General features: G+C 48.7%; 1 protein-coding gene across 7 annotated transcripts in view; it reads right to left on the bottom strand.

The window, feature by feature from the left end:
• Positions 1-428: 428 nt before the first annotated feature.
• The window catches only part of LOC147262498 (pleckstrin homology domain-containing family A member 5-like), a 98,115-nt gene continuing 71,905 nt past the window's right edge, over positions 429-26,638 (bottom strand). For 3 of the 7 annotated variants that reach the window (XM_086201417.1, XM_086201418.1, XM_086201422.1), the window contains 22 exons: positions 25,411-26,499; positions 21,335-21,621; positions 20,923-21,140; positions 19,993-20,085; positions 17,768-17,887; positions 15,715-15,768; positions 14,999-15,079; positions 12,544-12,606; positions 12,321-12,401; positions 12,054-12,206; positions 11,473-11,574; positions 11,008-11,116; positions 10,511-10,554; positions 9,076-9,273; positions 7,478-7,607; positions 6,675-6,787; positions 5,330-5,521; positions 5,027-5,158; positions 4,858-4,944; positions 4,230-4,369; positions 3,810-3,967; positions 429-2,047 (listed from right to left, as the gene is read on the bottom strand). In XM_086201417.1, the coding sequence (XP_086057543.1) occupies positions 2,013-2,047; positions 3,810-3,967; positions 4,230-4,369; positions 4,858-4,944; positions 5,027-5,158; positions 5,330-5,521; positions 6,675-6,787; positions 7,478-7,607; positions 9,076-9,273; positions 10,511-10,554; positions 11,008-11,116; positions 11,473-11,574; positions 12,054-12,206; positions 12,321-12,401; positions 12,544-12,606; positions 14,999-15,079; positions 15,715-15,768; positions 17,768-17,887; positions 19,993-20,085; positions 20,923-21,140; positions 21,335-21,621; positions 25,411-26,499 (3,679 nt within the window). In that variant the 3' untranslated portion in view covers positions 429-2,012. The remainder of the gene's footprint in view (positions 2,048-3,809; positions 3,968-4,229; positions 4,370-4,857; positions 4,945-5,026; positions 5,159-5,329; positions 5,522-6,674; positions 6,788-7,477; positions 7,608-9,075; positions 9,274-10,510; positions 10,555-11,007; positions 11,117-11,472; positions 11,575-12,053; positions 12,207-12,320; positions 12,402-12,543; positions 12,607-14,998; positions 15,080-15,714; positions 15,769-17,767; positions 17,888-19,992; positions 20,086-20,922; positions 21,141-21,334; positions 21,622-25,410; positions 26,500-26,638) is intronic. The other 4 variants (XM_086201423.1, XM_086201420.1, XM_086201419.1 and 1 more) reach the window with 4 other exon arrangements.

Below are 26,638 nucleotides of genomic sequence, written 5' to 3' on the forward strand. Positions count from 1 at the left end.
GGCTCTCCCAGCCACGCCTACGGTCAATTTAGAGTCTGGATTAACCTGGTCCCTCTTGATGTCTTTGGACTGTGGAGGAAGCTGGAGTACCAGAGAGAACCCAGCAGGAACAGGGAGAACATGGAGACTCACCCAGAAAGACCCCGTGCTGCAGCCGGGGCTCCACCCACAACCTTCTTGTAACCCTTGGAGACTTGGAAAAACAGTCAAATTCCCCTGAAGTTCCTTCAATCAGATCTCTTGCTTGTTAGGTGGATAAGGAAGCCTGGGCCTTCACAGCGTTAACAGAACCAATGCTACCATTCACTGTACTTTCGCTGCTCTCCGCCATGTTGAAAGGTCAAAGTTTATCTCACCTCAGCAGCATCAGTATCAGGGTCTGGCACCGCATGCAGTTCAAGAACAGCTTCCAAACAGGTTTCTTAAGAACATCAACATTTATTTCACATGATATAAAACAGATGGGGTATGAACCTTTTGCATATTGACCCTAATAACATTAATAATAACCTCTTACTGTTTAATATATTCACTCTTCTTCTTTTCAGTGTTTACATAAATTATTCTATCTCTGCATTTTTGTACATTTTTACATCTTTTAACGTCTCTGCTGAGAACCACAGTCCTGCTTATTGCTTCATACATGTGCTTACCAGCTCCTGCTACAACCTCACGGACTGGTCACGCTAACGCAGCTACGTCACGTAAACCATACACAACACAAATGTGATCAAAAACATTCATTTTGTGTGTGTGTGTGTGTGTGTGTGTGTGTGTGTGTGTGTGTGTGTGTGTGTGTGAGGTCCAACAGTCCATAAAAAACCCACGTCCATAAAAGAGAGAGCAGCAGCGTGAAGCGGCACCTCGTTGGAGCAGAAGTCTGCCTCTACGTGGTGATGATGTCACAAACTCGTATTTATCGATATACGTTGCAGGTCAAAGACGTGTAGATAAAGGAGCCTTCAAATATGAGCAGGTGAAGATAGAAAAGATGTGTGGTCACTTTGAGGTTAAAATAAAGCACTGCTGTGTGTAGCCCCGCCCCCCATGCAGCTGTACACACCCGCTCGCATTGCAGTAACCCAGCTCCCCTCCATCCATGACTGTAAAACTCATAGTACTATGTGTGTAATACTATGAAGGTACATTAGTCCTACAGTGATAGTCAAGATAGTGAAATGGCTGCAGTCTACAACAACATGGGAGCACTGGGAGCACTGGGAGAGATCCTCAGACTGTTAGACTGAATCACAGCCGCTAACACTGTGCTAGGATGACAGTTTCTGTGAGTTGGTCCAATCATGGCTCCGCTGGGGTCCTGGTGGTTCAGATGGAGTTGATCATTATTGATGTCATAATCAATAGCACCGATCAGCTGCTGAGGTCCAGACTGGTGCCTGGCGGCCTCCAGGTTAGACGAGGTACTGAATACTGGGTTGATGGGGACCTGATTGGCATGAAAGTACTAATACAACAGTAACAATACTTGAATAAGTAGAACAATGCACTGAAGCTGTATATCAGGAAAATCTACTTCAAGAAAGAGTGTGTGTGTGTGTGTGTGTGGGGGGGGGGGGGTCAAGACATGAACACATGAACTCCTTCTGCGGCTTCACCTGGGGAGCCTTCAAAGGATCAAAGCCACACGGACCGATAAAACCGCCACCAGCAGGTATTTTACAGTGGTTAGCACTTCCTGGAGCAGCTCAGGTGCCATGGTGGATTCTCAGAGCCATCACAGGTTTGGGACTGAGCCATTTCACCATCAAAATCTAAGCAGAACAAAATAGAACTCAGGAGAAGCTGTTGTGTTCAGGACAGGTCAGGATGGACGTCTGTCCCTCTGTGAGTGGACGTGACGGCGGCCGGTGGAGTGTAGCAGGACCGTCCTCATCCCGTCTCGAACAGCAGGATCAAAGCAGTTCTGTAAACGCAGGAAGCCATGGAGCATGCTCTGTGCAGGCTGGCTACATCTGGGCTCTACAAGACGCCATCATCGACGCCGGCATCTCTCACGTGTCGTTGCTCACCATGGTCAACATCTGTGCTGTGGGGGGAGAGAGACGGATTGTGACCTCAATGGTCCTGAGAGATTTCTACTTTTCATAACTATGCATCTCTGAATGTGTCTAAAAACACGTGGTCAAGGAGTGACAGCTCATTCTTTCATTTGTCCATCCCTCCATCATCCATCCCTCCCTCCATCATCCATCCATCCATCATCCCTCCCTCCCTCCATCATCCCTCCCTCCATCATCCATCCGTCCATCATCCATCCATCCATCATCCCTCCCTCCCTCCATCATCCATCCATCCATCATCCCTCCCTCCCTCCATCATCCATCCCTCCCTCCATCATCCATCCATCCATCCCTCCCTCCATCCATCATCCCTCCCTCCCTCCATCATCCATCCATCCATTCCTCCCTCCATCCCTCCATCATCCATCCGTCCATCATGCATCCATCCATCCCTCCCTCCCTCCATCATCCATCCATCCATCATCCATCCCTCCCTCCCTCCATCATCCATCCGTCCATCATCCATCCATCCATCATCCATCCGTCCATCCCTCCCTCCATCATCCATCCATCCATCCATCCCTCCCTCCATCATCCATCCATCCCTCCCTCCCTCCATCATCCATCCATCCATCATCCATCCGTCCATCATCCATCCATCCATCCCTCCCTCCCTCCATCCATCATCCATCCATCCCTCCCTCCCTCCATCATCCATCCATCCATCATCCATCCCTCCATCATCCATCCATCCATCATCCATCCGTCCATCAAACCATTCATCCCTCCATCCATCATCCCTCCATCATCCCTCCATCTTCTCCCTCTTCTCCTGTTGAGGGTGGTGGGGGTGGAGCCTATCCCAGCAGCCTTCCCCCTGGACAGGTCACCAGTCCATGGCAGGGCCAACACATACAGACAGACAACCATTGGCTCTCCCAGCCACGCCTACGGTCAATTTAGAGTCTGGATTAACCTGGTCCCTCTTGATGTCTTTGGACTGTGGAGGAAGCTGGAGTACCAGAGAGAACCCAGCAGGAACAGGGAGAACATGGAGACTCACCCAGAAAGACCCCGTGCTGCAGCCGGGGCTCCACCCACAACCTTCTTGCTGGGGGGGCCACAGGGAGGACCACTGCTCCACCCACAACCTTCTTGCTGGGGGCCACAGGGAGGACCACTGCTCCACCCACAACCTTCTTGCTGGGGGCCACAGGGAGGACCACTGCTCCACCGGGCCGCTTCATTCATTCATTCTTTCATTGTTTGTTCCTCCCTGATGAGTCACTCATTTCAGTCTCAATCACGTCTCTAGACATGCTGCTAATTTAACACAATAATACAAGCTAAAATATTTCAGACAATGAAATATTCTGTGCATGGCTGCTGAAGTGTCACTCATTCGGTCCATTAGTAAACGCGTTAGTTGCTGCTGTGGCCGCCACAGGAGTGACATCAGAGACCCAGTGGAGACACAGGTATCGCGCACGACTGTTCCGTTTGCAGCACTGCACATCACCGTTTAAAGCTACAAGTCCAACTGAGTCTCGTTACCATGAAATAACCACTAAGCCTCCTGGCAGAGAAACAACTGTAGTTCCCCCTACCACCACTAGGGTGTGCTACCTGCATCCAGCTGTTCCACCAGACAGTGAACGCCCCATTCAGAAGAGCCAGAATAAATGTGAGTACAGTCACATGACAGCTCAGTAGGATCAACATAGTTCTGAAATGTGTGTGTCATGCAACAGCAGGAAGTCAACACACACATGCCACATGTGCACTTACAAGCCAGATAGTTGTTGTGTTTCTTGTCGTCTGCTGTCAGCTGCTCGTACGTTGCCAGGCTTCTCCCCAGCTTCTCATCTCGGCTGCTTTGCTGCATCTCATCTGAATCCTCCTCCTTGGGCTCAGGACTCGGGGTCTCTGGCTCGGGAGTCTGGAAGCTACAGCGAGCAGTAGAGCTTGTCACTGTGTGTGTGTGTGTGTGTGTGTGTGTGTTGTGCTCACACATGTTTCTAAGGTGTTGATGGCGTCTAAACCACCAGATCCATCAGTGTAATGTGAGTGTGAAGCCAACTGGTCTCCATATCTGCCCACGTCTCTGCTCTGTTACTCCTCTCTGTGACATCATGTTCACATACACCACAAAACCAACTAGTACATCCCTGTGCACACACCTGTACACACATGTACGCCTGCACACACCTGTTCTCAGTGGTGGTGTTTGTGGGAGAGCTGGTCATATCTTGTTCTCTGCTTTCATCGTCCTCAAAGGGCTGAAGATTTACAATCTCCACCTGCTGAGGCTCCGTGCCCAGGTCCAGAATCACCACCCTCTCACACACCTGAGACACACACATACACACTTGAGACACACACACACATTATCACAAGGTGTTGCATCTTGTTATGCATCTCAGTCTTCAACATGAAGCCATCAAAAGCAGGATTGTTGCATGTGAATGAAGGAATGAAGCTTGTCTGCTGAGGAGGGTGATTCCCTCCAGGGGGAAGCCCGGACACAGCCAGCAGTCCAGCCCGACTGGACCCGGTTGATGGAGCCCCCAGCCCACTTCCTCTACATTTCTCCAAATCCCTGTTATAGAGCCAGATCCCACTCTCCCACGGCCACTCTGGCAGGTCAGCTGCTGCTTGGCTCAGAGAGCAGGATTACAGAAGGAGAACCGAACAGTGATGGGGGGGGGGGGGGGTCCACCCGCTGCCCCGCCGCTCCTTCACTTCCTCCACAGAGGCACATCTTACCTGTCAGCTGTCACTGACAGTATGGTACACCAAGTCCAACCAGCAGGTTGGGGACAGGATGAGTTGGTACCTGGTCATCTGTGCTGTTGGTGGCAGCCTGCCAGCCCCTCCCACTGGGCGGGGGCACACGCCTGTCATTCTTCACCTCTTCCTCTCTCTGTAGAGTAAACACAATCACGTCATCTGCTTGGAGATAGAACATTACTGTAAGAACAATACTGCATGGGGGGGGGGGGCACCTGGGAGACTGCTGGCGCTCCCTCTGCTGCCTTGGTGGTCCTGTTGTGCTCAACTTGAGACACCTTCAACTGCTGCAGGGCTGCTTCCAGCTCCACCGGGTCTGCACAGGCTCCCTCAGCATGGGTCCGACTCTGATCTCACACACACACACACACAAACACACACACACACACACACACTTTAGATCAACAGCTTCAGCTTCAATTTGTGTGAGAGGTATGTGTATGTGAGAGAGAGAGAGAGAGAGAGAGAGAGAGAGAGAGAGAGAGAGAGAGAGAGAGAGAGAGAGAGAGAGATGGTACCTGCAGTGTAACAAAGGGCTTGTCTCTGCTGAAGGAGGGTGAGCGGGACAGGGTCTCTCTCTTCTTGTCTCGTAGTGATGATGCCTGCTGGTTCCTCCTCATCCTCTCCAGTTGCTCCTCCACACTCATCCTGGTTCGGCCCACCTCTCGCTCCCCAAATCCCACCTGATCCATGGCGCTTCTGGGCCGATCCTGCAAAGATGAGACTGTGTGTTACTCTGAGGAGGGTCTCATGGTTTCCTTCTAGGTACAATTGGAAAGAGATGCATGACTACAACATCGCCGCTGACGTGTGCTTTTGGAAGACGATGACTGTAGCATGTTATGTAGCGCCTGCTGCAGACAGGAAGTGGTCATCATCACTCGGGCACAATGAATGATGACTGACTATGAGAGAGTCGACCCTGCAGCTTCCTCTATCCAGTGTGACATCCACCAACCCTGGAGGAGGGAACCTGACAGTGCACCTCTCCTCTCACTGATGAAGGGGCTTCATGTTGTAGAATGAATGAATGAATGAATGAGGCTTCATTTCCTTTACTGGTTCTGCATTTCCCCTGTTATGTTTATGTGTTTGTCTTTTACTAGATGGGAGTTATCAAGTAATGAGCTCATGTTAATGCAGAACGCCTGTGAACTGTGAAATATTTAGAACCAGCTTCAACTAGTTCAGACCTGTTAGTCTCTGTGTTTCTCTGTAAAGGTCAGGCAGGATGTGGTGAATCGTCTCTGCTGAGACTTACTGCAGCCTTAGGGAACCTCCACAGGTACGGTTAAAGCACTGATGCAGCATTTAGGATGCTCAGGTGCTGACTTTAAGGATGTGTGTTGAAGGACGTACACCCCTGATGTATTGTCTACCCCTACGGTCTGGTTGTAGAAGTCTAAGAAAACTCAGATTGATGGTTGTCTCTGCTGGTTCTAGAGACTGGAACCATTTGGCCCCAAGCTAAATATCCCCCTCACAAAAGTCCAGGAACTCTTAACTCTTGCTCATGACCTGTGCTTGACCCCAACCTGCATGCCCCCCCCCAGTGGACGTCAAGAGATGTATAAATAACTGACGGTTCCTCAGAACAACAGAGAACTTCTGATGCTCTGCGATCGTGTTGTAACTTCTTTCTCATGCATGAATAAACTCAAGTATAAGTTTTGGTATCAAGTTTGAACTCTCCTTTGTGGTCACTGCTCTGCCGGACAATCACCTCACGACAGGCCACGCCACCACAATTTCAAAGGGGACCAGTGATGGATGTAGAGGTCGGTTCAGTCCTCCAGACTGGTTCTGCCACGCGAGCTGCAGCGGAATCAGGTGTTTCACAGTGATGCTACAGGCAGAACTTACAGATCTGGATTCAGGCCTCTTGGTTTTCCTCAGGGTGACGTAGGAGGCGATGGTAGAGGACTCGGGCGATTTGGTCCTGGGTGGAACGATGCCCACTGGGTAGGGGGGCGCTGCTGCAGAAACAATAGGCAGCCATTCACCCATGGATGGAATTGACAGTATAATGAGGTCACTTGACTTCACTCGAACTGAGAACCTTTGAGCCCATTTCTGCATCATGTTCCTCATAATTTCACTCTGAATATTATTTATGTGTACTTGGTGGATTCATCCTATCCTGCACCACCTGATTCATTACGCTTCATGCTTGTGAACGTATGATTGCCTCTCTCATCACAGTCACAAGATGCTCAACACTAACTTGAGTTGTGTTTGAGTCCATATCCAAGTTCTTTTTGGAACAAAAGCATAACCCTTAAACAACAAGCTGATAACTTGAACGGCTAAAGAGCCGCTCTCCCGTTGTTGGGGTCACAGCCCCCCGTGCTCCAACAGCTACAGACTGCTGGATAGCTTGGTGGTTAATGCTGACCCTTGCCCATAACCCTAACCCTGACTGTGGTGCAGGAGCTCAAGGCTTCAAGTCCCAGTCAAGGGAGGTAACTTAAGCTAAGGGTTAGTGAGACTCAGGATTCCGCATCAGGTGCTAGGGACCAGGGTTGCCTGATGGGAGACACAACTGGAACAAGACAAATCTGCATTAGAGCAAATATATGTGTGTGTGTGTGTATACATATATAAGATGAGGGAGCCATACTGGGCACCAATGAGTCAGAGAGGGGAGTTTTATGTAACTACAGTACCTTTTGAGGCTGGGGTCTCTTTATTGTCAACAGCTGATTCACTCTTGTCCTCGCCGTTGGCCTCATCCGCCTCCTCCTTCACTGTGGTCAGCTCTGGCTCACTCTTGTACAACCGGTAGTCCGGTCCTTGCTGGGGAGGGAGGGGAAAACCATGAAGCAACAGTGGCAACAGACGAACACATGAATCGAACTTCATGAATAGATGCATACAGGTGAGGGCATCTTAGTAGTACTTGGTAGTTTTAATGTCTGATAGACAGTTGGTCTAATGTTTATGTCACTGTCCTTGTAAAATATAACATTATATTCATCATTATTTCTGCCAAACTAGCTACCTTTTGATCTAAAGATATCCTAGAAACTAACTTTGATCTGAGAAATATTTATCGAGTATTGCAGGGATGAGGTATTTTTGTAGTCCAAAAAGAAGGGATCATGTAGGCAGTGCTAAGCTAACGTTAGCCTGTGAAGGAGCTACACCAGGGTCACATGACTTCAAGGTCACCACCACTGAGCTTCTTGTGTTTCCCCGATGACCTTTAATGACCTCCATGACCTCTGTAGGCTCCTCTAGACTCTTGTTAGCAACCCAGGTTTTTAAGACTCCACCACTCCAACATCCACCGGTCTGGTGTTTACTGGTGGACCTGATGTAGACCTGAACCTCCACCATCCACCGGTCTGGTGTTTACTGGTGGATCTGATGTAGAACTGAACCTCCAACATCCACTGGTCTGGTGTTTACTGGTGGATCTGATGTAGAACTGAACCTCCACCATCCACCGGTCTGGTGTTTACTGGTGGATCTGATGTAGAACTGAACCTCCACCATCCACCGGTCTGGTGTTTACTGGTGGATCTGATGTAGAACTGAACCTCCACCATCCACCGGTCTGGTGTTTACTGGTGGATCTGATGTAGAACTGAACCTCCACCATCCACCGGTCTGGTGTTTACTGGTGGATCTGATGTAGAACTGAACCTCCAACATCCACCGGTCTGGTGTTTACTGGTGGATCTGATGTAGAACTGAACCTCCTGGTATCTCCAGCTGCTGGGAACCACACACCTGATTTTTCTGTCTCTGACCTGGAGATGAAGGAACCAGATGTTCTACGTTCCTAGTAGCTATTATGCTTGTGGGGAGAAGGACTCATTCCTGCAACACTCTGGTGGTCAGGTGGCTGTGCCACAGTAACACTGGCAGTCATTGTAGATATTTGATATTTTCAATTTGTGATGATTTTCACTTTACTTACTAGACTGAGATTAAACTTAAAAACAGTAAGTGTGAGTTACTCCACATGATAATGTACATGACGAAGAAGGCAGGCAGGCACGCACACACAGTAACAATGACAGGGCGTTCAAATCACTCTCTGGGGGTGAGCTGTGAGGATGGTGGGTGAAAAACACACTCAACACACCAACATGAATCCCTTCTACACGGAGTGGCCCTTTGATGTTGTTATGTCAGCATGTCTAATGGAGCTGAAAATGGAAAGCGTGAGGATGAATGTGGGAATGAGCAGGAGCTGACAGGTTCAGCTCATCGATGGCGGGAGGAGCAGGACTTGAAGGAGTTCCATGGGTCTTACGCTATGTGCTCCATTCCTGGATGCAGGCTTGCGGTCCTCAGGACGCTGTATGTAGGGGGGCAGGCGGCTGCTGGAGTTTGAGTGGTGGGGGGGCACATGAGGTAGCCGGTCTGATGAGTAGTAGTACTGCGGGAGAGGCGGGCGGGGGGGAACACTGTTGCCCTCCTTGGGGGGGCTGAGTGGCAGCAGCAGCACTGCCTGTCAACAGTCAACACAGCTGGTCTCAACCCAGAGAAACTGCACAGTAGTACATCTGTGCGCTCGCTGTCCTCACCTCTGTGACAAGAGATGATTCCACCGCGATGCTTCTATCGCGATGCTGCTAACACGATGCTGCTGCCATGATGCTGCTAACACGATGCTGCTGCCATGATGCTGCTACCACGATGCTGCTAACACGATGCTGCTGCCATGATGCTGCTAACACGATGCTGCTGCCATGATGCTGCTACCACGATGCTGCTAACACGATGCTGCTGCCGTGATGCTGCTACCGTGATGCTGCTAACTCGATGCTGCTACTATGATGCTGCTGCTACGATTATGCTGCTACCGCGATGCTGCTACCACGATGCTGCTACCATGATGCTGCTGCTACCATGATACTGCTACCGCGATGCTGCTAATGTGATGTTGCTACCGCGATGCTGCTACCATGACGGTGCTACCACGATGCTGCCACATGACGGTGCAAACATAGTGAAGCTACCATGACAGATCCTTACCCAAACCATGCTTTCCTAAACAAACCCCTCATTCAAGATATTCCTTGTATCCATACTGCACTTTCCCACTTTAGCATCAGCCTAACTAGAAACTGCACGAGCTAACCTTAACCCTAGGTTGCCACATTCACACTCACACTGATGGTGGAGGTGCCCATCTACCCACCCACTCAGCAGATGGAGGTTCAGGGTCTCCAGGGGGATCAATCCAGCATTAACCCTCTCCTTTCATAAACAACCAACCAGAACAGACCCGTGTGGATGTAGTTGGGGTGAATATTGTGTTGACTATCTGTGTTCTAAATGATGATACACATATGTAGAACTCTTGATGATCCAAATTCCACCACTGAACCACTCCAAAGGGCCTCTATTGCTTTGGTCACCATCTGAGGAAGATTGTTGTCTTCACATATGCCAGACCAGACACTGTCGACTGTATTAGGTCATGGAACTTGACCTTATATGGTCATAAATAGTTTTAAAGACACTTCTGGATTTTCATGAGTTTGCGTTCCTCATGTATTCTGTCACCTTCAGGCAATATTAGCTTTGGTTGTTATTTCAGCAGCAGCTCCCTGGTGCAAGAGTTACCCACTGGTTCCTCTGCAGGAGCACAGTGGCATTACAAGCCAAGACAGGCTGGCGCTGCCTTGTTCAAGGGCTTATAAACAATGAGTGTGGTGTGCTTAGGTTATGATGTGCCGCACCTCATTCTTCTGTTGGCTGGACAGCGGTTTAGAACCAGGGAAACCTGCAGAGATGAGATTACATCATTTTCCACAGTAGAAGACTTTTTGTATATCACTGTACGTATGAGCAGAGGTGTGACTGTAGAACAAAAGGAGAATAAGAATAATTAAATGGGACAAAAAGTATTTTCTAAATCCTGATCAAGCTACAACGCTGATGCTTCCTCTCCCAGCGTGAGCTGAGGAGTTGCTGCTCTTCTCAGTTTCAGGCGGTGAAATGTTTTTCTGGATCTTATTTCGTGTTTGTGCTTGTACCAGAATATGAGTGAAAATTAGCGGGTCGACCTGGGTCTGATCGTTCAATCGCTGTCAGTCTATCAGAGCTGGTAGCCGATCAACACCCGCGACTACTGCTGAAACATTTGGAGCAGGGATGGACGCCGATTGCACCCTTTCACACTGACAAAGCCAAATTTTAGTGGGGGGGGGGGGGGGGGGGGCGTGTTCTCGCTCACTGCTGTTGGTGCTCCGCTCGGGCTTGTTTTTGGTCAGAGCCTCCATCACATCCTGGATCCTCCACAGCTCCTTCTGGATCTGGATGTGCTGCTGACTGGGAGGCTCCGTCTGCAGACACGACCACACACACATCTGCTGTCACACATCCCCTTCTCACCACAGTTGTGTGTGTGTGTGTGTGTATGTTCTTGTATTTGCTACATAGTGAGGACTAGAATACGTATTTAACCAACAGAGTGAGGACATTTTAGCCGGTCCTCACTTCTTCAAAGGGCCGTTTGAATGTCAAGACTTGGTTTTAGGGTCAAGGTTAGAATCAGGTTCTGGTTAGGTTTAGGGTCAGTCAGATGAGGTGGTTAGGGTTAAGGTGAGGGGCTAGGGAATGAATTACATCAATGAAAGTCCTCACAAAAATAAGTACAAGGATGTGTGTGTGTTTTTGTGTGTGTGTGTGTGTGTGTTACCTGAGGGCTGCCCAGGGCCTCCAGCTGCTCCAGGAGGTTGGACTTGGCCAGAGTGACATCAGCCTCCAACCTGTCGTACTCCCTCCACGAGCGCTCCTGCTCCTGGAGACAGGCGCCGGTGAAACTGTGTTACAACCTCTGCTGACAGGTATACTACTACTGGCACTTTTCTACATGACTAATACTACTACCTGACTTCTGCAACTATTACTACCTGACTACAACAACTACTATCACTACTTGACGTCGACTACCTGACTACAAATACTACTATCACAACTACTTTTATGACTACCTGATTACTATTACTACCTGACAGCTACTACTACTGAGTCATTCAGGTTTAGAGGTGCACTTATTCTGTTTGTGTGTGTATGCACATGCATTACTGTGACTGTGTGTGTGAGCGCGCACTGGTGTGTATGCGCATCAGTGTGCGCATTAATCAGTGTGTGTGTGCATTGCTGTTGTGTCCATTAGTGTGTGTGTGTGTGCATTAGGGTGTGTGTGCGCGCATTTGTGTGTGTGTGTGCATTAGTGTTTGTGCATTAGTGTGTGTGTGTGTCAGTGTGTGCTCTCACAGTGGTGACCCGGGACAGTTCTCTGCAGGTGCTGAGCAGCCCGTTCTGCAGCACGTCTCTCTGCTGCAGCAAACTCTGATTGGCTGCAGCGGTGCAGCTACTCTGTTCACTCAGCTCCTGACTGGCTGATAGCAGCGCTGTCTCTAGAGTATGCTGCACACACACACACGCACACACACACACACACGCATAAAAACACATGCGTACACACATGGTCATTTTTTGTAATGCTCCCACAGAAAGACACAAAATTAGTGGCCGCTGTACCTTCTCTCTGTGGAGCTGCTGCAGTTTCTCCTCCTGCATCCTCACCACCTTGTCCTGCTCACACAGTCTGCTCAGTTTGGTCTAACACACACACACACACACACACACACACACACACACACACACACACACACACACACACACACACACACACACAAATTCTGCTACCTTTGAAATTTGTTGATTCATTGTGTGTGTGTGTGTGTGTGTGTGTGTATCTTACATCTGTATCAGACTCCTCTGTGCACTTGGTGAAGCAGCCATCTTTGTAGTCATCAGGGCTGATCTAGAATAAACAACAGGGGTCAACAATGAGACATCTGTTAGGGCCTACACACACAAGTGTATATTATCCATACACACACACACACACACACACACACACACACACATATGTAATATAGTCACATATGTATATGTACATATGAGATAAAGGAGTTTTGCTCAGACAGCCACACTGAGGAAATGACATTATCAACGCCTCCAACAAAACCTGTTAGTTCCTTGAAGCTGTTTACTCTGGTGTTACCATGGTTACAAGGATGAAGTCATGCTGATCCATTATTCTTCTCCATGTCACACAGTCGTGTTCAAATTATGCACCGATCAGCCATAACATTGTGACCACTGACAGCTGGGGGAAGTGCGTGCGTTTGTGTTTGTGTGTATGTGTGTGTGGGAGAGGGTTGTATTGATGTGTTGGATGTAGGAAAAATGGATGTGTGTGAGAATGTAACTGAGGTTGTGGTTCTGAATGACAGGCACATGAACACACAGGTGCTGGTGGTTCTGAATGACAAGCGGCAGAACACACATGTACAAGGCTGTGTGGCCTCACACGGGTCTGAGTGCCCATGCTGACCCGTCCTGGTCAAATGAGCATGCAAGTATCAGAGCTGGACCACAGAGCAATGGAACAAGCCAATCTGCTCTGATGGATCAGGTTTTCCTTTACAGTGTGAGGAAGGGCAGGTTTGTGGGCGTGGCTTACTTGGGGACGAGATCGCACCAGGATGCCTTAAGGGAAGAAGGTGAGCAGGTGACATCAGTGTGATACTTTGGGCTCTGTTCTGCTGGTGAACTGTGGTACCTGCCATTCCTACATGGACCACTGTTGCAGAGCAAGAACCCCCCCCCATGGAAACTGTTTTCTGTAGTGGGTGTGGACTCCTTCTGCAGGATAATGCACCTGGCACAGTGCTATAAAGGTTCAGGAACGGTTTGAGGAACACAAAAACTACTTCCTTGTGTTGACTTGACCTCCAAAATCTCCAGATCATCTGGGTCTAATCCAGCATCTGTTGGATGTGCTGAACAAACAAGTCAGATCCATGGAGGCCCCGCCCACCTCACAACTTACAGGCCCTAAAGGATCTGCTATTAATGTTTTGGTGCCGGATACCACAGGACACCCTCAGAAGTCTACTAGAGTCTAAGATGGGTGGAGGCCATTCTGGCAGCAGAAGGGGGACCTGCAGAGTCCTAACGTTATGGCTGCTCAGAGTCCAGATCAGTGGTTTGGACAAAAACGTGCCTCTGTTGGTTGAGATGATAAAACCTCCACAGGGTGGTTCTGGGTCCATGTGCAGTTGGAATGACACACATGAAGAGGTTGGATGAAGACAACATTCACTTTCCACTCGCCAGTGTTTAACTCATGGTGGTTTATAGCGGTGCCTGACCCAATCTCCTTGACACATACCGCTGAGAGTTCAATACTTTGGACATGTAAAACCGGCACCGCATGGCCAGAGTTCCCCCAGGGAAGGACGGGTGCTTCAGGCCTGCTGAAGTCATTTTCATTCATATTTAGAACTATTTAAAGTGAATGGGGTAAAACGATGAATGTTTATCCAGATCCAGCAACTGAGAGGAAACAACGTGTTTCACAGGAGGGAAGTTTGTGCTAGCATCACGTCGGCAGGGTGATAATGACTCAAGCCACAAGATGGCAGCTGTTTGTCTGTTTTGCTGCTGGTCATTGGACCTGTGGAGTTCTAGGTAGGACAGTGGCAGAGGGCCTCTGATGCTCGTCACAGGGCTGGAGTCACCATGTGGCTAGTGTAGCTTAGCATAAACAGGGAGTGGAAAGAGCTAGCCTGGATGTAACGCGCTAATGATGACGTGGTGAATGCCAGCAACACTGGCGTTAGTGGAAGCCAGAATATGACAGGAATGATTCAGACAAGCAGAGTGATTAGCAATAATGACCAGTGCTGCATGAAGACTGGGGGGGGCATCTATGGAGCACGCTCACTTCAGCTCAGCCTGCATCAAAGCAGTGAAATGGTTGTTCTGTGATGCAACTGGGGTGTTTCCGGGGGGGGGGGGGGGGGGGGCAGCCGGCGGATGAACCGACTCAAAACATCAAGAATGGAGAAACGAGAGGTTGATGGTGGAGCGGAAATGTGGGCTTGCAAGCTGAGGTCTGGCTCGAGTCCACTTGGAAATGAAGAGTTCATCTTTGGAGAGGAAATCTGAACTACCTGGAATTTATGGCTCAGTAGAGTAGGGATGCTTTACCAGTTACCTCACTTCGACATGGAACTCTTCAAGTTCAGAACCAGAGATCTTGGACTACCTGACACTTGCAACAGTAACCAGCAGGTTTTCTGATGTGTGAAGACAAATGGACTGACTTGACTGTGACTCGAGCCAGAACCCGCTCAACATCTTACTTGCTGGTAGAGTTGCGGCCTGGGTGCCGAGTTCTCGATCATAGTGTGAATCATGAAGATTAGAGGCTCGTTGTCCTTCGTCTAGCGGAGCAGCGAGGACAAAGAGGATACGCTGGTGTAATCATCGTTCAGTGGCTGATACTTGGGAGAAAAACTGATTCACTGACCTCCTTCATCGATCAACATGTGACAAAGATGCAACCAAGCTGTGATTCACAGGTGAACCCACCTGTGTGGGTTGTGTAAGGTGTTCAGATCAGTTTACCGTCACAGTCTTACCTTATTCTATGTCTCTTATCTTGACTTTTCATGTAATTATACTGTTATCCTCTGATAAAATACCTCTTATGATGTATTGCAAGCTGGCCTTGATGCTTTTAAAAGGTGACAAGAAAAATGTTTCTTAGTGTTGCTTATTTAAAGTAGAAACTCACTTCATGTGTCAGAAACGTTTGTCTGTGTGCTGTCATACATGTCACATAATCTTGGGAATTTGGGGAAAGGCAATGAGGTTAGATAGGTAGAAATATTAGTGGAAGAATGTGTTTTCACTCAATTTTACTGCAGCATAGGTCAAATGTAAGCATGTCATACATGTACACACATGTCTACAGCCATCAGCAGGTCCAATAGGCGCTTCATTTGATTCTCCATTGCTCTATTTTGGATATCTAGAGCAGCTGGTCATAGAGGGGAGGGAGCTCAGATGTGCTCACCTGGCTGTCCAGGTAAACAAGGTTCCTCTGAAGGTGATGGGAAAGAACATCAGTCTGAAGTAGTTGCAGAAAAAGGAAGAGAAAATGCAGGTGAGGTGCAGACAGAAAAACAGGAAGCTAGAGATACACAGCAGAGATGGTGACAAGAGAACATCTTCAGCCAATGTGGTTTGGCCACGAACTGGAGCCACACTGCAGACGTGCACGTTAGGAAGGAAGTTTTACGTAGATTGTGAGGCAAAGCATCGTTAGAACTACAGCAGCCATGTTGGGACCACACCAGGTTCATCCAGAGCTGCATCATTCTAGCGCCCAGCAACAATACCACGAGGGCGCCTCCAGTAGTTCCAACCTGAGCCTACACAACTGACAGAGACAACAATGACTGCACAACCTATGAAGTTGAGTTGTAAAGATTTACAGATCTTTGAAGTCTCCTTCTGAAAGATGCGTCCGTCTCATGTAAAATTAATGTTAAAAACACATGGCCTTGCTGTCACGATGAGTCTGTCACCATGTTGTGCTCTGACCTCGATACAGCTGGAGCTGATCACTGCTGTTCTAGAAAATGATTCTGATTCTACCAGATGTGCTGCAGTGTGTTCTAGAAGCATCTTTCTCCTTGACTAGCAACGCCGTGCCGAGCAGATCGAGGCAAGTCAAGTCATGTCAGTTTTATTAGTGTGTCACCAAACCCCAACCAAAGTTCTGTCCTGACTCTGTCCAAGTAGAGCAGGTCCAGCACCTCCCTCCTTCAATGAACCTCCACCCAATAATTCTCCATCAGCAGCACATCCTGCAACAGCAGCCACCAGAACCTTCCTTTACCAGGCAGAGGGCGATCAGAGCTTCTCTCAATAATTGTGTTCGATATTGAACCAATACCACTAATTTTCAACATTCAGACACAAAAAAATGGGGAAATAGGTTCCATGTTAAAAACGTAGGAGACTTCAGTCTCTGGCCTCTTTAAGCATGTCAGCACTGAGCTGAGAAAACAAGACGACTCACATCCAGATGTGTCCAGGAACTTCTCACTGCCCTGTAACCCTGAATAACTCCTGGACTATCAGACATGCACAGCAAACACACTTTATAACTCCTAATGAATGAGAAACTCAAGAAACGAGGCGTTAAAGAACAGGGGAGATGTGGGGGTGGGGGGTCAGTATGCAGGAAAAGCTGACAACAACAAACACCACAATGCTGCGATGCACCCATGTTCTCCTGACGTCCCTCTGCTGACAACCCTCCCGACAACACGCATGGAGTGCAGCACACACACACGTACACACACACACACACACACACGCACACTATAAACCACCATTTCCCAGTGACCAGATGTACGTAAACCAGTACCCATCAGCTCATGCAGACGCTGCTTCCTGAACGATAGCCCCAGTATGAAATTGTCTTTGGTGTGACGTGAAGAATAATATGAGATTCTGGCTGCAATCTGGGCTCCACACCACAGTTTGGAGGTTTACTGCCCAGCAACACCTGTTTTTTTCTTCTTCACATTTTCTGGCCCTGGACAACTTGAATTTTCCCTTTGATGCGTCACATCAGTTGTCATGTGCTATCATTCCTTCGTTCGGGAACACAAACTAGAGCGGGACTCCGCCCAGGCTAATGCTAATGCTAACCCTGAAGCCAGTGCTGGCATACAAATGTGTATAAACACATACAGCTGAGCCTGTAGCTTACGTCCTCTTTCCAATAATGGCGGTTATTCAGGATATCCCCTTTGTCCTATTATTCCAATCGATCCTGGGCAGAACAAGAATTTCTAATTTTTAAATATTCGACTGTGAGGCTAACCTGCTGGTCTCAGACTCACTCCGGCATCCCACCTGACCTGGATCAATACAGGGCATTTCAGGCTGAGCCAAATTCAATTTCATTTGGGTTGAAATTGCATGTAATCAAAAGAAACCAACACCTGCAGACGCACATCAATACAGAGAAGATGTTGACCCCCCCCCCCAACCCACACACACACACACACACACACACACACACACACACACACACACTGAGACACACTGACCTTGGGGTTGGGCCCCTCCATGCCCAGGGCCAGGAGCTGAGCTACCGTGTGCTCCCGCAGGCTGGTGAGCTCAGCCTGCTGCCGGCGGAGCTTGATCAGCATCAGCGTCAACTCCTCGGGCTGCACGCAGCAACACACAAAGGAGAGAAGAAAAGCCGCCAAACTGACGTCATCAACCACAGCACCACAACTACAGTGACTGATGACCCATGCAAGTACACTCGAGGCCTCCCAGCGCTGATCAACAACCCAGCGCACAACTGTAACTCTACAATAACCAACAGCCATCTGTGCTCAGTTGTGCTTGCTGCCCAACGTCTGAGCCACCTGTGTGCTTGTCCAGCTTCTACAGTTTGAGCAGAGATAAAAAACACACTTAGAGGTGGGAAGTTTGCATTTCCAATGTTTACAACAATTTTAGCAGCAAGTTATTAGCTGATAGGTGACATGTCTGTTAACCTGTGAAAGCTGGAAGGAGGGGCTGCTTCATTGGGACAAGGCGATGCTGCCAGATTGAAAATGTGCTAAATGAGAGGAACTGGGTGATTACCAGTATGGATTCATGCACCTGTGTGGCGACCACACACACCTGTACATACAAACATACAGTATATACTTGTACACACTCATGCACACACAACCACTGTGACCCAGTGTTGAGATCAGGGGCGATTCCTGTGTTTGACATGAGCTCAGAGGGAGGGGTCATTCCTGTCAAGAAGCAGCTCCCAACACATTCATCAAGTAGGACCACACCATCCATGCAAGACCTCTTCCTGGCTCGATATCAGGCATCGCACACAAATCGAGCGTTAGCGTTAGTTCTGTCAGGTCGTGGTAGTCAAGCGCTATTGGCTTCCCGTCTATCAATCAAACTGATCAATCAGCTTATCTACAGCTGCTCCGCATCAGCTGATCAAATCCCTTGCTTCTGATTGGCCCCTCTCAACTTAAATGTCACCTGGCCTCAACTCCCGCTCTGCTAGCTTCTGGCTATGCTGCTCTGCCCGCTGTCATCGCTGCTATCTGCTGCTGCTATTTGCTGTACAGTTGCTCCTGCTTGCAACTTGCTACCCTCCACCTCCCCAGCTCCACCTTGTGGTGTATACATGGCATAGATCGTTCCATGTCATGTTGCTGCTCTGTTCACGGGGGTATGTTTGCTCTTCCAGTCTTAAACTGGGAGAACCTTCCCTCACGCTGCTGGTCCCCTGTTTCGTGGTGCTCATGAAAAATTATCAGGGGACTCCTCTGAACAGAGCCGTACCGCCAATTTGTACTAGAATAAACAAATCAAGCTCATTATCATCTCTTGTGTTTCTTGACCTGAATGAACCTGACAGAACCATGTTCTTGCACCACCACGGACGCAGATATCAGCAAGTCACTCAGGCCTAAGATGCTCGTGTCCAATCACGTAAGTCACTTCAACCCTAACGCAACAGATTCTGATAAGGTCAACTTACCAGTGGAAGTAAAGATGGACATTAGCAAGTGGCTATAATGTAAATACTCTGCAAATACCTCTCTGTTCTCTACTCTCTATTATGCTATCTCTTGCTATCCTGGGACCTGAGTTCAATTTTCGTACCACCAACATGGAAATGTGAGTGGTACGAAAATAAAGATCCTTGAATCCTTAATCTTACATATTTGCATGCAAATGTTCACTAGTATGTGCTGTCATTGTTTTAAATGAATAAATCTGACATTTGGCTGTGAAGTCCAGTGTAAAGGGTCTGATTGGTCCCTCGCTGACTCCTGGGTGACGCCTCAGGAAAGCTGCACCTGATCCTCGCCTTCTTGCTGATTAAATCGTTTACCTGACGTGTCTGACGGCATCTGGACCGTCTACAGCAGCAGCAGGAATCCAACCGAGCGGATCTGCCAGCTGAGGTCTTTGTGTTGCTGTTGTATGTTGGTGTGTCTTCCTGTCCTAACTTTGCTGAAGACTTCAGACATGTTAGTCCTCAGTCACTGGTGCAGACGCATCAGGATTTGAGCGTCCAGAGATCCGCAACCATCCAGTGGTGGAGTTTTAGTTCAGAGCCACAGAACCGAAAAAGTGGCAGCACATGCACAGCTGCTTTCTAGCCCAGGTTCTCATCAAAAAGTTTACAGCAACACGTCAACACACAAACACACATCGGCTTTGTTGATAATGACAGCTGTGTGTGTGTGTGTATGTGTGTATGTGTGTGTGTGTGTTTGATCTGTAAACTCACCGTTTTGCCCTGCAGGGACTGAGAGGTGATTGGTTGAGGGGCAGCGCCGGCAGCGCCGGCTGCGATGGAGCGGCGGTCAGGTGGGTATCCATACTGAGAGCAGACACAAGGAAGAACCTGTCAAGGTCACGTCCATCAGGTCAGCTGACTTCCATCCAGGCCAGCCCAGGCCCAGATCAGGTCCAGGCTGACTAGCTGAACTCCATTCTGGTCAGTTCATCAGAAAAAACCTCAGACAACCATTATCTAACTCATCTGTCTGTGTGCCTCAGCGTACATACCTGATCAGAGGTGTCCCATCAGCCTTGACCTGACCTGGACCTGACCAGGGCCTGGACATAACCTGACTTGACCTGACCAGGGCCTGGACCTGACCAGGGCCTGGACCTGACCTGGGCCTGGACCTGACCTGGGCCTGAGCTGGACCTGGACCTAGGACCTAACCTGACTTGAACTGACCAGGGCCTGGACCTGACCTGGGCCTAGACCTGACCTGGCCTTCCCTCCTCTCTGATGAAGCAGCAGGTATTTACAGTGATCTCCCTCCTGCGGTTCAGTTTTTCAGTGAGTTCATTTTAAAGGAACACTCCCTCTCTCGACCTCAGTCTTTCACATCGTTCTACTTCTTTGGGTCTGTGTGCCGGGTCGGCGGTGACCAGCTGAAACGTTTCCTGCCATCTAACGAACCACAGCAATGTGACGGTCAGATTTGGCCCTTCGTCCCTTCCATCACACTCTCTCACACTCTGCTTTTCATGTTTCTTCTCTTTGCATCATTCACTTGTGTGTTTTCTATAAACTATAAATAAAACTAAATAATAACTGAAACTTCTGCTTCCAAGAGCACTGCACACATTGTGACCTCCAGTTGATCGCCACCATGTTTCTGTACTACAATCTAATACTTAGAGTGACAGTGCTCCCATCTACCTTGGCGAGGTGCGTCCTGTGCCGGCGGTCAAGTGTCACGTCGCCCCTGAAGACGGGTGACGAGACCTCAGAGTGAGAGTTGTTGGGGTTGGGGGTGGCCTGCTGGCGGGGTGGTGAGAAGGTGCTGTAGAGGGCCAGAGAGCCATGGGATGGCGAGGTAGGGATAGAGAGGTTGCCCATGGTCTTGGTGCTGGGCAGGGTGCCATAATGACCTGCAGCTGGAAGCCCAACATCAGACCAGAGGACATCTGAATGCGGTGATACATGCTGACCCAGAGTTAGTATGGCTGGATGCTGACTGAGGAGGCTCTCAACCTCCAGGCATACAAGGACTGTATTTAGCCTAGCCAGCTGGAGTATTTCTTTAGCCTGGAGAGCTCGCGTTAGCTCAGAATTCATGTGGTCCATCTACCTGTAGGCTGAGCGAGACTCTGCCTGGAGAAGGCCTGCCTCTGCTGCCACTCATACAGCTGCCACATGGTGTCGTCTCTCATGGACCTCCTCTTCTCTGCTGTGGTGACAGCGGTGGTGGAGGCAGGCCGGAGGGCTCGATCATACACAGACCCCGCGACGCTGCAGATGCTGTCGGGCCTCATCAGGCTATTGCGGGGCAGGGTGCGATAGCCTTCAGGGTAGCGGGGAACAATCTGGGGCCGGTGGCTGGGCATATTCCTTGGTAAGGTCTGGTAGGACATAACACTGGGTAAGAAGACAAACAAGCAGGTCAGAAGTTACCTTGTGGTCTATGTTCACTGAGAGCAGAAGACTAACCTGTCTGAAGTGAACTCAGAGGAAACAGATTTCAGATTTGAAACACTTGTCTGGTCAGTGGAGCAGTTAATGTCTGGTTGGAAACTTGCCACATCAAGAGGCTTCCAGCTGTTGACAGATGTCTGGACTCTACCACAACAGCAACGGAAATGTTGCGCTCTTTGGTGTTACAAGACTTTGAGAGTAACAGCCCGAGTTTTAGGTATCCCATTGTTAAGTTGGGTTGGTTCAGTTTTTTTTTTTATTGCAGCATATAAACATTTTATTGACAAAAGAGGCGCAATAATGAATTTACTATGAATGCACAAAAACAGCAAAGAAGAATATTAATCACTGCCATGGCTGACGAATCCCCCCAAACCCTGTGACTTGCCAAAACTAGCGCTGTGTCTCTAACATGACCGTAGAGGCAAAGTTGTGGTTGGTCATGATGATTCTGTCCTGACACCTGATGTGAGCCGTTTCAGGGTCTTGAGCAGCAAAGGGTTCTCTGGAGGTTTTCCTGGCTCAGAGCTGCCTCATCAGCTGGTAGCATGTAAGGAACTGGATCGACTGGATCGGGTACCAGTTCTCCCTGAACACCAGACTGCATTCAGGGCTGTTGATGTTCTGTAAGTCAGGTAAGCCAGACAGCTCTGTGGTTTGTCTTTAATGAGACATGTCATCATCTCAGCCAGGCAGTGGGGGGTGAATCTGGCCATGGCCGGACCTCTCCACGCTCGCACTCAACGCACCTTTCCTATCTTATGCAGAGAAAGACATTTGGCGAGAATAAATAATAACTGAAATAATAAATAATAACCCTGGAGAAGAAGGAAGAGGCATCAACAGCAATCAGGATTAGCAGAGAAGATTTGGGTTCTCCTGCATTTCATGATCAGATGAACTTGATTGGCAGAACTTTACCGGACTTCACTTTGTGTCTGATCAGTAACATGAAATAGTAATGCGGAGCAGCGCATTATTCTCCAGGGCTGTGGCTTTGACCCTTGACTCCACAGAGAGAAACACCAAGGTGGGAGCCACCATGACTGGTGGTCTAAAATCAACTAGCAGAGAAAGAACAGACAAGGTCAATGTAAGTTTTTACACATTTAACAGATCTGCCTCCAATGCCCATTCTTCTTCCCAGTATTTTTATTTAATCCAGCAAAAAGACAGATAAACAAATCAGCCCATCCAAAGACATAAACTCCTCCTTTGAGTAGATTTGCCTTTCTGTTATTTCTGCAGTGTTTCTTGTTCAACGGCAGGAAGGTTCCATGGCGATAGGCTGCTGGCCGCCTAACGGATCCACAACAGCCTGCAGGTAACTTATGAGTGCCCTCGTAGAAGAGGAGCTGTGTCAGCGATAGATGGCCGCAACGAGAACAAGGCATCGCAACCGTCCTTCACGACTATAAATCTATACACTGGTGCTGCAGCTGTAAGTGATAGGATGATCACAACTGTGTATTTCATGAAATAAATGGGTTGTTTAGAAGCATCATTATTGTGTACTTTTCATCTTGCTACATTTATTAACTAGATACTAGTCGTATCAATCCTCTGCTGATCTTGCTTACTCATAGTATTGGGTCGTCAGTGCAGGCCTTTAGTCAGTCTGTATATTAAAATGGTGAACATCTCAAGCCGATGCCTACATGTCTACCCCGGACCTCCCCCGAGTCGCTCGTCTCGAGGCTGCAGGATCTTCCAGGAATATTGAAGTTGATTTCCAGGAGATTTGATCAGTCGGTATTTTCATATGTCTCCATCTTAGCCTGCGGCAGGACAGGCAGCTGCATTGTTACCATGGTGATATGCTACCCTGAAACGCCTGTGTGACCATGTCCCAAGCAGGTGACAGGTGTGTTTGTGGTGTTTGTGTGTAGACGACCTGTTTGTGGTGTTTGTGTGGAGATGACCTGTTTGTGGTGTTTGTGTGTAGACGACCTGTTTGTGGTGTTTGTGTGTAGACGACCTGTTTGTGGTGTTTGTGTGTAGATGACCTGTTTGTGGTGTTTGTGTGGAGATGACCTGTTTGTGGTGTTTGTGTGGAGACGACCTGTTTGTGGTGTTTGTGTGTAGATGACCTGTTTGTGGTGTTTGTGTGTAGACGACCTGTTTGTGGTGTTTGTGTGTAGATGACCTGTTTGTGGTGTTTGTGTGGAGATGACCTGTTTGTGGTGTTTGTGTGTAGACGACCTGTTTGTGGTGTTTGTGTGTAGACGACCTGTTTGTGGTGTTTGTGTGTAGACGACCTGTTTGTGGTGTTTGTGTGGAGATGACCTGTTTGTGGTGTTTGTGTGGAGACGACCTGTTTGTGGTGTTTGTGTGTAGACGACCTGTTTGTGGTGTTTGTGTGGAGACGACCTGTTTGTGGTGTTTGTGTGGAGATGACCTGTTTGTGGTGTTTGTGTGGAGATGACCTGTTTGTGGTGTTTGTGTGTAGACGACCTGTTTGTGGTGTTTGTGTGTAGACGACCTGTTTGTGGTGTTTGTGTGGAGATGACCTGTTTGTGGTGTTTGTGTGGAGATGACCTGTGTCACTGGGACTTTTCTTTTGCCTTTTTGTCTAATAATGTTTTACAGACTCACGGATTTCCTTCACACTTACAAGACACCACAGTCACTGTGGCTGCACATTAGAATAGGAACGAATGTGCAGCCATGTTTAAGTGGTGTTGTAGTGACAACGTGAACATGACGGTGCACGTGGACCAGGGTGTGATCAGTCAGCTTCACCAGTTTGTATTAAATCAGCAGGAAGATGTGGTTCCATGTGTACTGTCTTTCCAGTATTAGTTACACCTGATCACATGATCAAAGATATTCCACTTTTACCTTAATCTCTCTCTCTTACACACACACACACACACACACACACACACACACCAGCGAGAGTCACTGTAGTTCTGGTCCTATTACAGCTGCATCTGTATGACTTATTGATGGCTGCAGCAGGGGAGGGGAAGTGCTCCGAGCATAGAGAACGTTCTGCACTTCTGTTCTGCTGCGTTCTGTAGCACTAAAGCTAAACACCAGCACTCTTACTGAGTGAGTACACATCTGCGGTGACAGAAGCTTTCAGCTCCCTCTGGTCTCCACGTTCGGAGACACTCAGAGAACAAGGACAGACAGAACACTAAGATGAGAGGTTCTCGTTTGATGGTGTAGATCTCACATGAATGAAAGTGTTGCTTAGGCTGAAGGGAAAACATGGACATCCTGTTGGTCAAGCAGGAGCAGAAACAAACAACAACAGCCAGACAGCATAAATCAAGACTTAGTGTCCTCACTGTTACATCTGAAGAGGATGTAACTCCTCCAGGAACAAGAGACTAAAGATGTCTAAACAGAGGGTAGAGGAACAGAGACAGGAGAGCAGCAGATCCTCTCCCCATCATCACCATCAGCTTCACCATCATCATCGGCTGTCACCACCGGAGGTTCCTGACAGAGACTCCGAAAGAGTGCTAGTTCCCGTATGACAGATGACAACTGATCCAATAAGCCCTTGGTGTCATGTTCTCTGTTCCCTGACGTTACTGCATCCGAACATACACAAACACATATGATGCTGAACATGCGTGAAAGTAGGGTAGATATAAGATGCGATAGAATCTGGCAATGACAATACTACTGAAATACTTGAAACTAAAAGTATTATGTAATGAGTATTATGACCCTGCAACTGTCAGTCAGGTCTGACTGGGTCGGCACGGACACACTCACCTCCTGGTGTCTTCGTCAAGTCCTCTGGTCCTGTGTGTACGGACCCAGTGCTCCAGCTGCTGCATGGAGTTGGTTCTGGAAAGGCCCCTCTTTTGCTCCTGGCCTGAGACCAGAGCTGTTCCTGCGCCGCTGGCTTGGCCCCCATCCACATCTGCTGGGTTGCAGTCCCCAGTCTGCTCTCCCAATGAGGATCCTGACCCGCTGACCTGCGCAGGGTTCTGTGGGGGGAGGTTGGCATGGCCCTGGCGGGATGCAGACACAGCAGCAGCGATGGCGGCAGCCTGAGCCGGCTGAAGCTTGATGCTGCTGATTTTGGTCCTCTCTGTGCTTGTCTCTCTCTGGAAGCCATGTTTGTCCCCATCACGAAGCGTAGCGTACTTCTCGAGGTCCCTCAGAGTAGCGTACTTGTCTCCTTCTCTGAGTGTACAGTACTTCCTCACTTCCTTCAGAGTACCGAATTTGTCCACTATTTGTATGGTACCATACTTACTGTCCGTCTCCTTTAAGGAGAGCTGTCTCTTCACTTCCTTTTGAGGGATGTACTTCTGTCCGTCTTTCTGGAGTGTATCCCGGTCTCCCACTTTCTGCAGTGCATATTTTTCTCCATCCTTGGTGAGGAGGTACTTCTCCACATCCTTGTTAGGAGCGTACTTCTCCTCACTCAGCGTCACCATATACTTCTCATCAACTTTCTGGACAGCGTACTTTTCCAGATCCCTGTGAATGGCATACTTGTCTCCATCTCTCTGCAGCGAGTATTTGTCTCCATCCTTTTGCAGGAGGTACTTCTCTCCATCCTTGTGGAGTAGATACTTCTCTCCATCCTTCTGGAGCATGTAGCTCACCCCGTCTTTCTTCAGGGAGTACCTGTCCCCATCTCTCTGTAAGGTGTAGTACTCTCGCTCTCTCTGGCTGTTGTTCCTCTCCACATCTTTCTCCCGTTTGTTGTCAAGTCGAGATAAAGAGTGCTGTCGTCCAGGCTCACGGTTCCGCTCATTGTTCTGGATCTCAGGCCGTGTGAGGACTCTGTGGTTCAATAAGTTATTCAAGTCCTGAGACGCTCGCTGATCTACTTTCAGCTTGTCCAATCTGGAGAGACACAAAGACAAGAAACCCAAAAGGAAGGAGACTTATGTGGCAGAGAAACTGTCAGCTGTCATTGGTCCCTCTGTCCCTCTCCAGCTGTCAATGGTCCCTCTGTCATGATATAAGTGTGTGGGCGTGTCCC

Source organism: Aulostomus chinensis, chromosome 4, assembly GCF_037954235.1.
Source record: "Aulostomus chinensis isolate RoL2024-O1b breed Wild chromosome 4, RoL_Achi_v1.0, whole genome shotgun sequence".
NCBI lineage: Eukaryota > Metazoa > Chordata > Actinopteri > Syngnathiformes > Aulostomidae > Aulostomus > Aulostomus chinensis.